Source organism: Dromiciops gliroides, chromosome 3, assembly GCF_019393635.1.
Source record: "Dromiciops gliroides isolate mDroGli1 chromosome 3, mDroGli1.pri, whole genome shotgun sequence".
In the NCBI taxonomy this organism is placed as follows: domain Eukaryota; kingdom Metazoa; phylum Chordata; class Mammalia; order Microbiotheria; family Microbiotheriidae; genus Dromiciops; species Dromiciops gliroides.
The window spans coordinates 182,321,618-182,336,133 of NC_057863.1; the positions used below are offsets into that span (position 1 = coordinate 182,321,618).

General features: G+C 35.6%; 1 protein-coding gene across 1 annotated transcript in view; it reads right to left on the reverse strand.

Annotated features, from left to right (window-relative positions):
* Positions 1-8,228: 8,228 nt before the first annotated feature.
* SLC5A7 (solute carrier family 5 member 7) overlaps positions 8,229-14,516 on the reverse strand; it is a 42,222-nt gene continuing 35,934 nt past the window's right edge. Inside the window, exon 9 of the mRNA XM_043995221.1 lies at positions 8,229-12,039. Within this exon, the coding sequence (XP_043851156.1) occupies positions 11,410-12,039 (630 nt within the window). The 3' untranslated portion in view covers positions 8,229-11,409. The remainder of the gene's footprint in view (positions 12,040-14,516) is intronic.

Genomic DNA, 14,516 nt, shown 5'->3' on the forward strand with positions numbered 1-14,516 from the left:
GAATTTAACCTATCACCCTGCAATTTACAGCCATTAATCCTAGTTCAGTCCTATGGGGCTAACCATAACATGTCTAATATCTCTGACATGATAGCTCTTCAAATAGTTGAAGCTGATGGTATCATGTTTCATTAACTTTTTTTGGGGGGGCATTAACTTTTCTTCATACAAAAATTACCATTTCCTTCCATTGGTCCTCATGTGACAGGATTTCAATTTCTCTTATAATTTTCTGTTTGCCTTCCTCTAAATATGCTCCATTTTGTCAATTGCCTCCCTGAAATGTGAGTTCCAGAAGTAAATAAAATGTGTGGAATAATAGGGCTGTTTCCTTCATTCTGGTAATTATACCTCTATTAATATAGGGTAAGATCTAGCTAGATCTAAGTAGAGTTGGATTTTTTTCCAATTATATTACACTGTTTACTGTTGACTCATATTGACTTTGTAATTCACTGTGTTGGGTTTTTTTTTTTTTGCTATCAGTAGTAAAGCTATTCTCATTGTATACTTTCACAGTTGGCTTCTGAACCCATGTGAAGGACTTTACATTTATTCTACACATTTTTACATGATAGTAAATTTTATCTTTTTATATTTATTATATTCTTCTAGCCTATCAAAATAGTTTTGTGCGTTTGGGCTTATTCACCTAATATTTTAGTTATACCCCTCCAAATTTTGGGTCCCTCATCAATTTTTATAACAATGACTTCTATGTTTGAATCTAGGTTATTGATTTAAAATGCTGCCTATAGCATAAGGCTATAAATATTATAAATATTTAAATTTAAATAATTTTTACTTAATTTAACAAATAAACTATTTAAACTACAAATTACAAATTATAAATATAAATAATAAATCTAAAGATGTCTGGGGCAATCTGCTGTAGATTTCACTTGAGAATGTCATCGCTTCATTTTTGGATCTGGTCATTCAAAATTTTTAAATCATTCTAACTGTATTATTTTGAAGGCCACACATTCATCTTAATCACAATGATAACATTAGAGATTTTACAAGAAGCTCAATGCAATCAAGGTTTACTATATCAAACTCTGATCCACCAGAATCATAGAATTACAGAATCTCATAATTGAGAATGATCTCAAAATCAATATAGTAAAGAATCAATAAGTACACTTTCTTCAGTAATTACCAAAATTCATCTTTGTTGAACATCCCTACAGATTTCTTCCAGGCCTAAACCCCTATGATCACTGTTACTTTCTAGTTACTTAAAATTTTTTTGATTAGTTTGTAAATTCCTTAATCCCAAGAACTGTAGGCATTGATGTGCTTTGGTCTAAACTTTGTAGCTCCCATGGTGCCTAGAACCATGTTCTGCATATGGCAAGTACTCAATATGTGTCTTGTATTTGTAGTGAATTTTAGAATTTTGACAGTAATCAAAAGCAAGATCAGTCACTGACTTACATTTTAAGGAATTTAGCTTCTTTTCTTTTTTTTTGGAAATTAGGACAATACAAGCCCATCTCCAATTTTGTAGCTTCTCGTTTGTATTCCACAATTTTTTAAAGATTATCAACAGTGTTTTAGCAATCATACTTGTCAGTTCTACAGAGAAAATTCATTACCTTCTGAGATATTCCATTTCTCTTGGATACAGAAGTTACTCCTTACATGGAGCTGAAATCCACCTCTGTAACATTTTGTCATTTACTAATAGTTCCTCTTCTTATTTAGAGATGGTGACTTTCTGGGAAATATGTGGACTGAACTCACTGCTGAAGTGCTGTCATGAAAATTGCCCATTCTATTCATTGGCCAAGGTTAAGGTGTTTAAATCCTCTTTAACTAGATGGCCTTTTAGTTAGGCAGTTTTTATATCCCCCTTAAAACTTCTCTTCAAAGTAAATACTCCCAGTCTCTGAAACTGACCCTTGTGATCTTGAGATAGTTCACCATTTTGGTTGACCTACTCTGGATAATCTCTAGTTTGTCAATGTCCTTTCTAAAATAAGCCACCAGGGACTGAACATAAATTACATCCCTCACCAGGCTAGAGTACAGCAGCATTTATCAAGTCCCTCATTCTAGATCCTATGTGTCTTTTAATGCAGACTAAATTCACGTTAGCTTCTGGCTGCCAAATAATAGACTAATATTGAACTTACAGTGCATTAAAATAGTCATATCATTTTTAGGTTAATTGTTATCTAGATATTCTTCCCCCATGTTGTACTCGTGAATCTGATTTTCTTTTAACCGGAGAGGAAGACTTTACATTTATTCTTATTCCATTCCATTTGATTAGATTGGGCCCAACCATTCTAGCTTGTTAATATTAATTTGAATTCTGAATCTTTCATCAACTATTAGCTATTTTTCTCAAATTTATGTGATCTTCAAATTTACCACTACAGTGACAAGAATTGGTATTGAACCTATAATCTGACAGGTTGATATCTTTTTTCTGCAATTGAGAGTCTTAAATAGTTGCCTTGAGCACTGAGAGGTTAAATGATTTGTCAGTGTTCCATAGTCAGTATGTTTCATATCTGAACCTTGAACCCAGGTCTTCCTAGCTTGAGGCCTATTCTCTATCCTCTATACCAGAGTTAGTATGGCATTCCCCATTCCCACAAGCATGCCTACAAGATATACTTGATTTCTTTCACCTCCTTAAAAAAGGGAAGCGCCAATATAAATGGTGGTATAGCATACCTGGCACATCCTCTAGACCAGTGGTATCATATTCAAATAGGAAAAAAGGGAACAGTCAATATAAATAGTGGGCTAGCACATCTTCTAGGCCACTGGTATAAAATTAAAAAAAAGGAACAGGGGCCCCTGAACTGCACATAAGAGTTGTTGTGGGTCACATATCAATTTAATGTTAAAATGTAATATCTATGTTTTATTGTATTTTTATTCATTTTGTTAATTATTTAACAATTACATTTTAGCCTGGTTCTAACCATCTTTGGGCCATGTGCTTGATACTTCTTCTCTTGGGATATTTATACCTATGTTTGATGAATACATTGACTTACTATCATGGAAAGAGCACTGTATTTGTAGTTAGAGAATTTGGGCTCAGACAAGCAAAATTTGTAATTTTGTCAAGGCAACTTTTTTTTCCTCATAAAAGTATTTAATTATTTTCAGTTATATGTAGAGATAGTTTGGAACATTTGTTTTTATAACATTTCTAGTTTCAATTTTTTTTCTCCCTCCCCATTCCCCAAGACAGCTAGCAATCCCACATAGGTTGTATATGTAAAATTATGTTAAACATATTTCTGTATTAGTCATCCTGTGCAAGAAGAAGCAGAGCAAAAAGGAAAAACCAAAAAAATAGAGATAGTATGGTTCAATCTGCATCTAGATTCTATAGTTCTTTTTTTCTGGATTTGGAGAGCATTTTCCATCATGAGTATTTTTTGGAACTCTCTTGGACCATTGTATTGCTGAGAAGAGTCAAGTCCATCACAGTTGATCAACACACAATGTTGTTGATACTGTGTACAATATTCTCCTGGTTCTGCTCCATTCACTTGGCATCAGTTCCTGTAAGTCCTTCCAGGTTTCTCTGAAATCCACCTGCTCATTGTTTCTTACAGCACAATAGTATTCAATTACATGCATATACCACAACTTGTTAAGCCATTCACCAATTGATGGGCATCCCCCTCAATTTCCAATTCCTTGCTACCACATAAAGAACAGGTATAAATATTTTTGTACATGTTGGTACTTTTCTCTTTTTTATGATCTCTTTGAGAAAAAGACCTAGTAGTGGTATTGCTGGGTCAAAGGGTATGCACAGGTTTATAGCCCTTTGGGCATAGTTGCAAATTGCTATCCAGAATGGATGGATCAGTTCACAGCTCCACCAACAATGTATCAGTGTTCCAATTTTTCCACAGCTTCTCCAACATTTATTATTTTCCTTGTTTTTGTCATATTAGCCAATCTGATAGGTGTCAGGTGGTACTTCAGAGTGGTTTTAATTTGCATCTCTCTAATCAATAGTGATTTACAGCATTTTTTCATATGATAATAGATAGCTTTTATTTCTTCATCAAAAAACTGCCTGTTCATATTCTTTGACCATTTCTCAATTGGGGAATGAGTTGAATTCTTATAAATTCGATTTAGTTCTCAATATATTTTAGAAATGAGGCCTTTGTCAGAAACACTGGCTATAAAAATTGTTTCTCAACTTTCTGCCTCCTTTCTAATTTCAGAAGCATTGCTTCTGTTTGTACAAACCCTTTTTAATTTAATGTAATCAAAATCATCTATTTTGCATTTCATAATATTCTACCTATGGTATCACCTTTTATGTCTAAATCATGTACCCATTTTGACCTTATTTTAGTATAAGGTGTAAGATGTTGGTCTATGCCTAGTTTCTGCCATACTATCCTCCAGTTTTCCCCAGAGTTTTTGTCAAATATTGAGTTCCTATCCCAGAAGCTGGAGTCTTTGGGTTTATCAAACAGTAGATTGCTAAAGTAATTTACTACTGTGTTTCCTGTGCCTAACCTATTCCATTGATCCACCACTTTGTCAAGCCATCTTAACAAAAGCAACCACTTTGGACTTAAGTTTCCTCATTTTCTAAATGAAGCTATACTTGATGATCTCTTTCCAACTCCCAGTTCTTTATTCACCACTTTTCTTGCTAAATGCTTAAAAATAACCTTCAATATAAAATGGTTTTAGGTCCTTGAACCCAAGAACTTTGTCTTCTCTAATCTTTGCAGCTCTATTAATTCCCAGAACAGGGTTATGTACACAAAAGACAGTTAATCTGTCTATTGTATTTATTATACATTTCAGAATTTTGTCAGTAATCAAAATCAAGTTCATTCACTGACTTATACTTTTAGGAACACATGCAGTTTACTCTTTTGCGAAATTGGGATGGTTTTTTCCCATCTCCAGTCCTGCAGTACCTCATTGGTTTTCTCCAATTTGTCAAAGACCACTGACAGTGTTTTAGCAATCATGCTTGCCATTTCTTTCAGTACCTTCATATGTAGGCAATCTAGGTCTGATTCCTTAAGATTTTCTCTCCTATCTTGGGCTTCAACTTCTTCTTAACAATTTTTGTTCTCTCAACAGCAATACAAAATGATTAAAGGAAAGAAGAATTTTTAGTAAAGATGAATATAGATAAAAGGGATATGTGATCTTGCCTTGAAATATTTGTAAATTGGTAGCACAAGAGAGATTGGAAATCCGGTATAATCCCAGAGACTAGAGCTATGGTCAGTGAGAGGAAGTGGTGGGAGGAGATTTTGACCCTATTGGTGAAAATCTTTTAAAATAATTATTCCTAAATTGAGTAGACTGCTTTGGGAGGGGTTCTTTATTATTGAAATAGCATAGACAGGGAGTCTGAAAGGAGTATTTTGAACAAGATCCTGGAAAGATGTGGGAGACTGGGTTAGATGACTAGTAATAGGAAACAAGAATAGGTAGTCAGTCTGTGTACAAATAACCTTCTTATAATAATTTCTAAAACTGTCAAGGATTTAACACACAGTATGGCATCATTGCACTCCAGGAATACAACCTTGACCCTGTACCATGTACCATTTTTAACAATGACTTGGATGAAGTCAAATAATGCCATGCATATCAAATTTGTATAGTAGATACAGAATGGTCTTTGGGGCCAGGAAGACTAAAATTTTATTTTAGTCTGAGTCTATTCTTTAATTTCAACAATCAGAAAGAAAAAAAAAAGGAGGGGACTTCATTCATTGTGCCAACTCCATGAACAAACACAACAGTGTTTGGGTATTATTGTTTTCCCTGATTTCAGCTCAGATGGCTTGAAAATATTCTCTTCTACCCTTGTGTTACTGTTCATGTCTGTGCCTGTAGCAATTTGTTTTGTTGGCCAACTGCAAGCTCTCCATGAAGGGAAAGTCTAATCTTTGTGAAATATATAACCCTTGACCTCTCTGTCTTCAAATTAGTTGCAAAAGGATTATTGCTATCAATCAATACATTTTTCTCCAGGATCTTTACTGCTGTGCTTTAATAATATTTCTCCCCAATCCATAAGCTATCAAGGCCAAGTTTGAGTAGTTTAAAATGTTTCATGTCTCACTCCTTCAATCCTGATTCACTTTTATTACCTTCTTCAGGGACTTTAGAATCATGTGCAGCCTTTTAAAAGGAAGCACAGAAATGTATGCTATAAATGATCTAAATTAAACTTGGTTTTGAAATGTTGGGAAACCTCCTACTGATTTACAATGCTCCATATTTTGTTCTCTCAATACACCTTCTCAGGGGTGTGTGTTTAAGTGTGCCAGCATGTGTGCCTGCTTGTGTGTGTGTGTGTGTGTGTGTGTGTGTGTTATTTCCAGAAAATCTGAATAGGGGCTAGTGAAAATAAGGCAAAGCAAAATAAAATTTCTTAGTCTATCTGCAGTTCTGGGGTCTTTGTGCTTGTTTTGTCTCTTTACATAATTCTATTGAATTCAAATTTGCTGATCATATCGTGCCACAGGCAGAGGCTTAACTCAGAATTTTTGCACTTGGGACAAGAGGCAGGATAAAGGCAGAGAGTATTGGTACAGGATGGAACCAATAGGAATGGGGAGTGATTGCTGGGGGTGATGGCAGCAGAGATGGGTAGAGCAGGGTAAAGACCACTGCAGTTCAAATGTGGTCAGTAGTTACTGAGAATTACCTGGGATGGCTACTTTTATCAGACACCACAGACAGAATGGAATGAACCAGAGTGGAAGAAGAGTCTCAGTTGGGAGTGGACTTTCTCCCTTCAGTTGTGAAGCCAAGTAGCTGAGGGGAGTCTCCTTTCTCTTTTCTTCCTCCTACTGATCATCCTTTTCAGAAATGTATTTATGCTAATCTTCTACTGCTGTAATGTTTATTCATTAAACTTCATTCCTGGATGTATCCACACAATATTGCCAGCACTTATAACATCATCCTTATTCTCTTTCCATGGGAACCTTGGATTCTTCTTCTGTGATTCTGAACTCTGCTAGATGAACTTTCACTTCATCTTGCTCAACCTCCACCTCATGCCCCATTTCTGATTCTGATTTTCTGTATTGTCTTCCTCTATTAGAATACAAGTTCCTTGTGAACAACAATTACCTTTCTTGCTTATAGTTGTATACTGCAGAATTAGCACAATGGCCAATGTTAATGAATGCTCTCTCTCTTTTTCTACTCTCTCTCTCTCTCTCTCTCTCTCTCTCTCTCTCTCTGTCTCGCTCTGTCTCTCTGTCTCTCTCTCCCTCTCTGTCTCTCTCTGTCTCTGTCTGTCTGTCTGTCTCTCTCTCTCTCTCTCTCTCCCTCACCCTCTCCCTCTCCCTTTCCTCTCTTCTTCTACATTGTTTTTCTGAGTATGATCTTAAATGTTATAAGGTACAGAGTAGTGTTGGGGGTAGGGTGGGAAATGGCCCTGGAGAGGTTTTATACTTCTCCCTAGGCCTTAAAGATCTTGCTTGGGATGTTAAAAGTACATTTTTAGTTTTGTGAATGATCTCAATCAGAACCCTAAAACTTGAACATAGGGATCACTTAGATTTTTCTCTAGGAAAATGAGTCTACTAGCTCAGTGTCATGAAGTGATACTCCACCACTGGTGTTTCAGTTCATTCTTTCTAACTTCCATTACCACATATTCTACTGTATAGATGGAAGAAATAGCAAAAAGAATACCTCTTAAAGAATATGCTCATATTAGAAGGTCAATTTCCCAAACCTGATTGGTCTTGCTTTTTTCATTCAAGAATTCATTATTCATACCCTATTTCTTACCCAAAAGTATAATTTTAAAACCAAGGGTTGAGAGATATGAATGTCCACAATACAGCTCAAATGGTAATGGGAGAGATTTAGCAAAGAAACGTGGAAGACCTTTTCAGACAGAAAAGTACTTAAAGATGCTACAATTAATTATTTGGACAGTGGTCTTCCCCAGGAGCTTAAACACAAGAAGGGAAGATTAGGCAGTTAGCCATCTTAGATTTAGGTAGAGACTTTCTTTGAAGAAAGGAGGCTAAACCATGTAATCTCTTGAGTTTCTGGATCCTACTGTACATTATTAAAGTCTTGAGTACAGGGCTTATTTTCTGTGACATTTATCTCTCTCTCTTTTTGTTTTTTAGCATATTGAATACATCATCATGTTTTTGCCCAAGAATTATGTACGATGCAGTAGTTTCACTGAGCATTTGCATTGACTCCATCAATGGGTTAGTTTTATTTAAGTTCTATTGCATAGTTTTCATAAAGCACCATTTACCCTATTTGTTAATAAAATACATTTCTACTTAATTCAAGGGACGGCCAAAAAGAAAAGAAAAAAGGCAAACCTAGACAATGATATCCTGAATTATATTGGCACAATTTAATACAGTACTATTGCATTGAAAACATATACATCTATTATGTTTAATCTACTTAATATTAAGCATAATTTTACATAATATTTTTGACAGACAAAAATATATATATATTTTAGAACCACCATATGCATAGGCCTGGCTAATAGCAGACTTACAATAAATTGGTTCCTAATTGCACATTATATCAGAGCAAATCAGCTTGAAGACTGGAAGGGAAAATGACCATTTGACCATTGAAAATATTAACTCAATTCAGTGCATAAAAATAATAATCAAAATTCAACACTCCTTTCAAGTTTACATTCAGTTCAAAGTCATATAATATCTTTAACCTAAATTTAGACAATATAGTGAATAGCTTACTTGGGCTAATCTTTAACATCTTAGTTAACCCAAAAAAACTCTTACTGGTATGTATTGACTCTTGAAATATCTAGCAACATGAAAGCATGTTATTACCAGTCATTTAAAAACATATTAAAATAAAGCATACAGTCATGATAAGAATGTCTGTAGTGGACCTAACCCTCCAACACTCTAAAATGCTGAAACAAATGTAGATCTGCTTTGAAAGAAGTTCCCTACAATTGATATCACAGTTCTAGACTTAACCTTAATATAGATGCAGGGTAATTCCTTATTTATGAAATATGTGTCTTAAACAATTTCTTTTCAGATCTAAACAATCCTAAATTGAAAATTGTAAGGGATCCCAGAAGTCTGAAAAAACTGTTTTTTGTTAAAGTGGCTATTTCCCTAATAAATTTGGAGTTATGTTCACATGCAAAAAAATACTACTCCCTATAATAAATGGAAATTGTATTGCAGTGAAATATTTTAGATGAATATTTCTGTGACATTTTGGAAATTCTAGTATACCTGCATCATTATTTATTCTTGGAGTTGCTCTTTCTACTTAGCAGTTCAAACTCTTCTTTTGGAAACTTCCAGCTTTGTTGCTATGGGCTCTTCCCTCCCCCTTTCTCAGAATCCTTCTCCTGAACCAGCAAAATTTCATCCATGTTGAAGATTCCCTTGATTCTATAGCCTCAGTTTTTAGAATTTTTCTCTTCTCTACACCTAACACAGTTCTCCTTGTCTTATTAAATACTTGGATTGAATTTTCCTTGTATCTGAGTATTTTCTAGTGGCCAGCAGGGCCTGGGTCATACCATCCCACTTCATAAAGATTGCCAAAACAATTGAATACATGAATACATTCCAGCCTGAGAATCTGGAATTCATGTAATAATAAAGTGATTAATTTTCCTATTCTGTTTACTCTGAAAGTTCAATTCTCTACATAAATCTTGCTTAGAATGAAGATTATGTATGTTTCATTCAGTGCTTTGAGAAAATTACAAAGGAAACCAAGAGACTGATTCTTGGTTCAGGAGGAGGAGCTGATAGTCTATCAGTTTGGATTCTGTCTGTAAAGGGCCAAAGTTCCATTACTGGAAAGATAAAGACTTTAGACCAGAATGATTCAGCTTTTCTACCTGCTAATTCCTCAGCTCCACACTTTACTTTTATAGAACCAACTCATGATACTACTGAAATGTGGTTGGTGGAGAAAGTATTTTAAGATTCCAAAATGAATGCATACAATTATACATATATACTAATATGTACATATATATTTTTAAAACTCCAGAAAAGGAGCAAAAATAATATAATGAACAACCTCATGAAAGTTATGTTTTAACACCAAATGTTAAAATTGATGGCTTCTTCCTTTTGGCAGCAGGATCTAGTTCCACTTTTCTGATTCTCTACTCTTATCTTGGCTTTTATATTAACCAGATTCTCTTCTGTTGTGATGATCTATTCAATTTAGAAAGTGAGTTTGGGAGTGAGTAAATGCCACAATGTTCCATGTACCATTAGCCCAAATCCAAGGATAGGTAGTTTTTAGTCTTCTAGTTTTCCTATTATTAAGATAATTGCTAGGGAGATGAAGTGCTGGTAGGAAATATTTACTAGAACACATAATGATTTAATAATTTGCTTTTTAGAAAGCTAAGCCTGAGCTATGCTGGTAACAACATTTATGTTCATTGCCTTCCAATGCTGGCTTCAAAAAGTGAAGCAAGAAACTGTTCTTTTTCATGACAGCAAAATTATATTTACTTCAGGGCAAAAGCATAAATGTCTATTGCTCTCCGTAGCCCCTTTTGTTGAATTTCTAGCTCAAGTTATTGCTTCCAAGTTTGCTAATAATTCTCTTCTGCTTCAAGGTATACTCTGTAAATAGATAGCGGTGCTGGGCATACTCAGGGAAACAAAGTTCCTCTCTGACAACAGTTTTTGTTTACCTAAAACCTTGAACATCAGAAAACACCCACTTGAAGATATTCGTGAATTTACATCTGGAGTCTGGGCTCAGAATTATAAGTTAGCAGCCTTTCCTATGAAAATCTCTAACTGGAAAAACCCCTACTATGTTATGGAACTGACAGATTTTCATCCTTCTATTTTGGATAGAAACTATAGGATTTTCTGAAACCTTACTTCAAGCACAATTCAGTGGACACCTTTTAGAAGGACGACATTATGCTGTTTACTTAGTCAATGTAAAATAATGGCTACTTACTTTTCTGAATGGATCATCTCACAAGACTTTGAGATCATCAATTTTTCTCAAGTTACTGCTCTAATTGTAAACATCTACTCCCCCATGGGCACATGTAGAATGCATACATTGTGAAAAATACCCTACAAACCCCTTGCTGCTCTCTCTTTCCAATAGGAGATGACCCCATTCCTGAATATTTGTAAAATTATTCAAAATGTTATTAAAACAACACTGAATGAGGCAGTCAAACATAATTGCTGATTTCATAGAAGGCTGCCCACACCATCCCTCTTGATTGTGGGCTTGGGATTGGTGTAGTGGTGTTTTAACTCTGGGTACATAAATGTCCTGGAGTCTTACTTATGCTTAATCTTTTCTCTTAAATGCTGCATATCATCCTCTGTTGGCTATGTGATTGCAATACCCTGTATGGGGAAACAGTATTTCATTTCACTGGAGTCACTGTAAGTTATCTTCAGTACTGGACCCTTCTGGGCTTGAGGCAATGTCAAGGAGGGCCTCTTTATTTGTAAAAGTTGAGCTGAGAGTCAAACTCTGCCGAGGCTTCACAGGTGCAAGCTCATCTAATTTAATATTTTCATTTTTGACTAGAATTGTCTTGTCCATATTCTCTTCACTGTGCCGGGCAACTACAGCATCAAGGAAGTCTAATTTGGGAGGCAGGGTTCCACTTTCAAATAAGTATTTGGCAAGATAAGAGACAGAGATATTGGTGAAGAAGGAGATGGACATGGCAAATGTTTTAAATGGGAATCTCTGGTGATAAATGCCATCTTCATCACGGTAATGACCAGGATATAAGATTAATGGTTGTAGGTAAAGATATGGTTCTCCACCAGTTATTCTGAATATAAGACCAAGCACATATCCCACCATGGCACCATATGTGTTGGTTCCCTTAATAAAGAGCACACATAAGAGTTGAGGAAAGATGATTATGTAAACAAGGTCAGAACTGAGATACCAGAGTCCATAAACAGATTTGGCTAATAGGGCCATTGCAGTAGCTGCTGCTCCAAAAACAAACACAGTGATTCTCATAACCCAGACGATTTCCCTATCAGATGCCTAAAGAAAAAAAAAATTCACAAATATTAACAGTTAGACTAATAAAAGGTTCACTAAAAATGCTGTCTTATTTTTTCAAATTTTGTAGTAGTTTTTCTGTGGTTCAGAGAGCTTTATGCAAAATGAAGTTAAACTACAGGGCCCATTTTTTTTTTTAGTGGGGCAATTGGGGTTAAGTGACTTGCCCAGGGTCACACAGCTAGTAAGTGTTAAGTTTCTGAGGCCGGATTTGAACTCAGGTACTCCTGACTCCAGGGCCGGTGCTCTATCCACTGCACAACCTCGCTGCCCCCTACAGGGCCCATGTCTAAAGTGCTAGCTGATCTCCTAGTAGCAGGTCATTCAAAGATTCATATAAAGATTATAAATGAAGAGATGGATGAATACCATTATGAGCGCATGGCCCTTCTATTGTTTTTTTTTTGTTTTTTTAAAACAAGGGCAATGAGGGTTAAGTGGACTTGCCCAGGGGCTACACAGGGCTAGAGTAAGTGTCTGAGCCTGGATTTGAACTCAGGTCTTCCTGAATTCAGGGCTTGATGCTTTATGCACACTGCATCAACTCGCTGCCCCTTTTGTGGTTGTGGTTTTTATGTCCTTCTATTAAAAAAGGATGAGAAAGGGAAGTAAAATTAGGCTTATCTGAAAGAATTGGCAGAATGACCCAAATGTTCCTCTTTATTAGTTAGTATAATAAGGAAAGGTTTCTTTTACTTTGTATGCCTTTTTGATACCCTTTGTAAATTTATTTAACTTAATAGAGGACATGAGCCTTGGCTTTAGGATTTACTAAAAGCATTATGGCCAAAGGTATGGTGGAGTGGGAGTTGAAGAGTAAAGATGCATTTGGTATGCTCAAGGGTATGTTCTCTGATGTCTTTATGTATGGCCTTCAGTATCGATAATCTAGCAATCTATTAGGCAACCAAATGGGGCAGTTAGGTGGTGCAGTGCATAGAGTGTTAGGCCAGGAGTCAGAAAAGATTCATCTTCCTGATATGCAATCTGGCCTCAGAAACTTGCTAGCTGTGTGACCCTGGGCAAGTAATTTAACCCTGTTAAATGTTATAGATAAACCCTGTTATTTGTAAAAATGATCAGGAGAAGGAAGATGACAAACGACTCCATTATCTTTGCGAAGAAAATCCAAAATAAGGTCATGAAGAGTTGGATACAACTGAAACAATTGAACAAAAGTGCTACCAAATGGGATCAGCCTATCTTTTTGTTTCAATAGCTATGGGAGAAAAATCTTGGTAAGGTGGTATAGTAAGTAGACAGAGCAGTAAACTGGGAGTCAGCCGAGCCCTATATTAAAATTCTATCTCCAACACTTTATGCTCTTATGATTATGGATAAATTATATAAGAATAGGTGTAGACATAGAAAAGATCTTAGAGGCTACTGAGTCCAAGTCCCATTTTTACAGATGAGATAATGGAGATTTTAAATTGATGTTATTAGGATTATATAGCTAGTAACTGTTTTAAGTGTTATGTGAACCCATTTTCCTGACTCCAAGTCCAGTGTTGTATCCATAGCCTCAGTGTCCTTATTTCGAGTATGAGTACAATAACATCTGTAGTAACCATAGTGAGGATCAAGTGAAATGATACACATGGGGGCAGTTAGATGGCACGATGAATAAAGCACCGGCCCTGGATTCAGCAGGACCTGAGTTCAAATCCAGTCTCAGATATTTGACACTTACTAGCTGTATGACCCTGGACAAGTCACTTAATTCTCATTTCCCCATAAAAAAAGAAAAAAAAGAAAGAAAGAAAAAATAAATGATATATGTGAAGCATTTTGTAAAGTACTGTATAAATGCCAGCTGCAATTGACAAGTTTATATATCATCAGCCAGGTCAGTTTTGTCAGCAGAAGCTTAAAGTCCATGGAGAAGAAGTGTGATATACTTCCAGATTTATTTTATATTACTCCCCTTCACATATTCTATACGCCAGGTAAAGTTGTTAACCAAACTAATCAAGTTCAGCTCTTCTCTGAACTCTATATGATAACAGCTAGCATTTATATAGGACATTAATTTTGGGTTTGTAAAGAACTTTTCTATTGTACTTAACCCTTAAAACATATGTTGGAAGTTTTTATCTTCCCCATTTTAAAAATGAAGAAATTGAAGCAACAGAGACTAAGTAACCTTCCCAGCATAACACACATAATAATTGCATGAGGCAGGATTCAAACTCTGATCTTCCTGATTTTAGATCCAGTGCTCTATCCACTATGCCATCTAGTTACCTCTATGTTCCACTTTGAGTCTCAGTGATTTTGCACAGTCTGTGTCTCATGACTAAATTATACCCCTTCTTCACTTCTGCCTCATAGAATACTTAGTTGCTTTCAAGTTTTCAAGGCTTGATCAACTGTCATCTCCTACATGAGTTCCTTCTTGATAACCTCACCTGCATATTGTATGATTTTGCTCCCTCTCCATATGTTTTACTTATCTG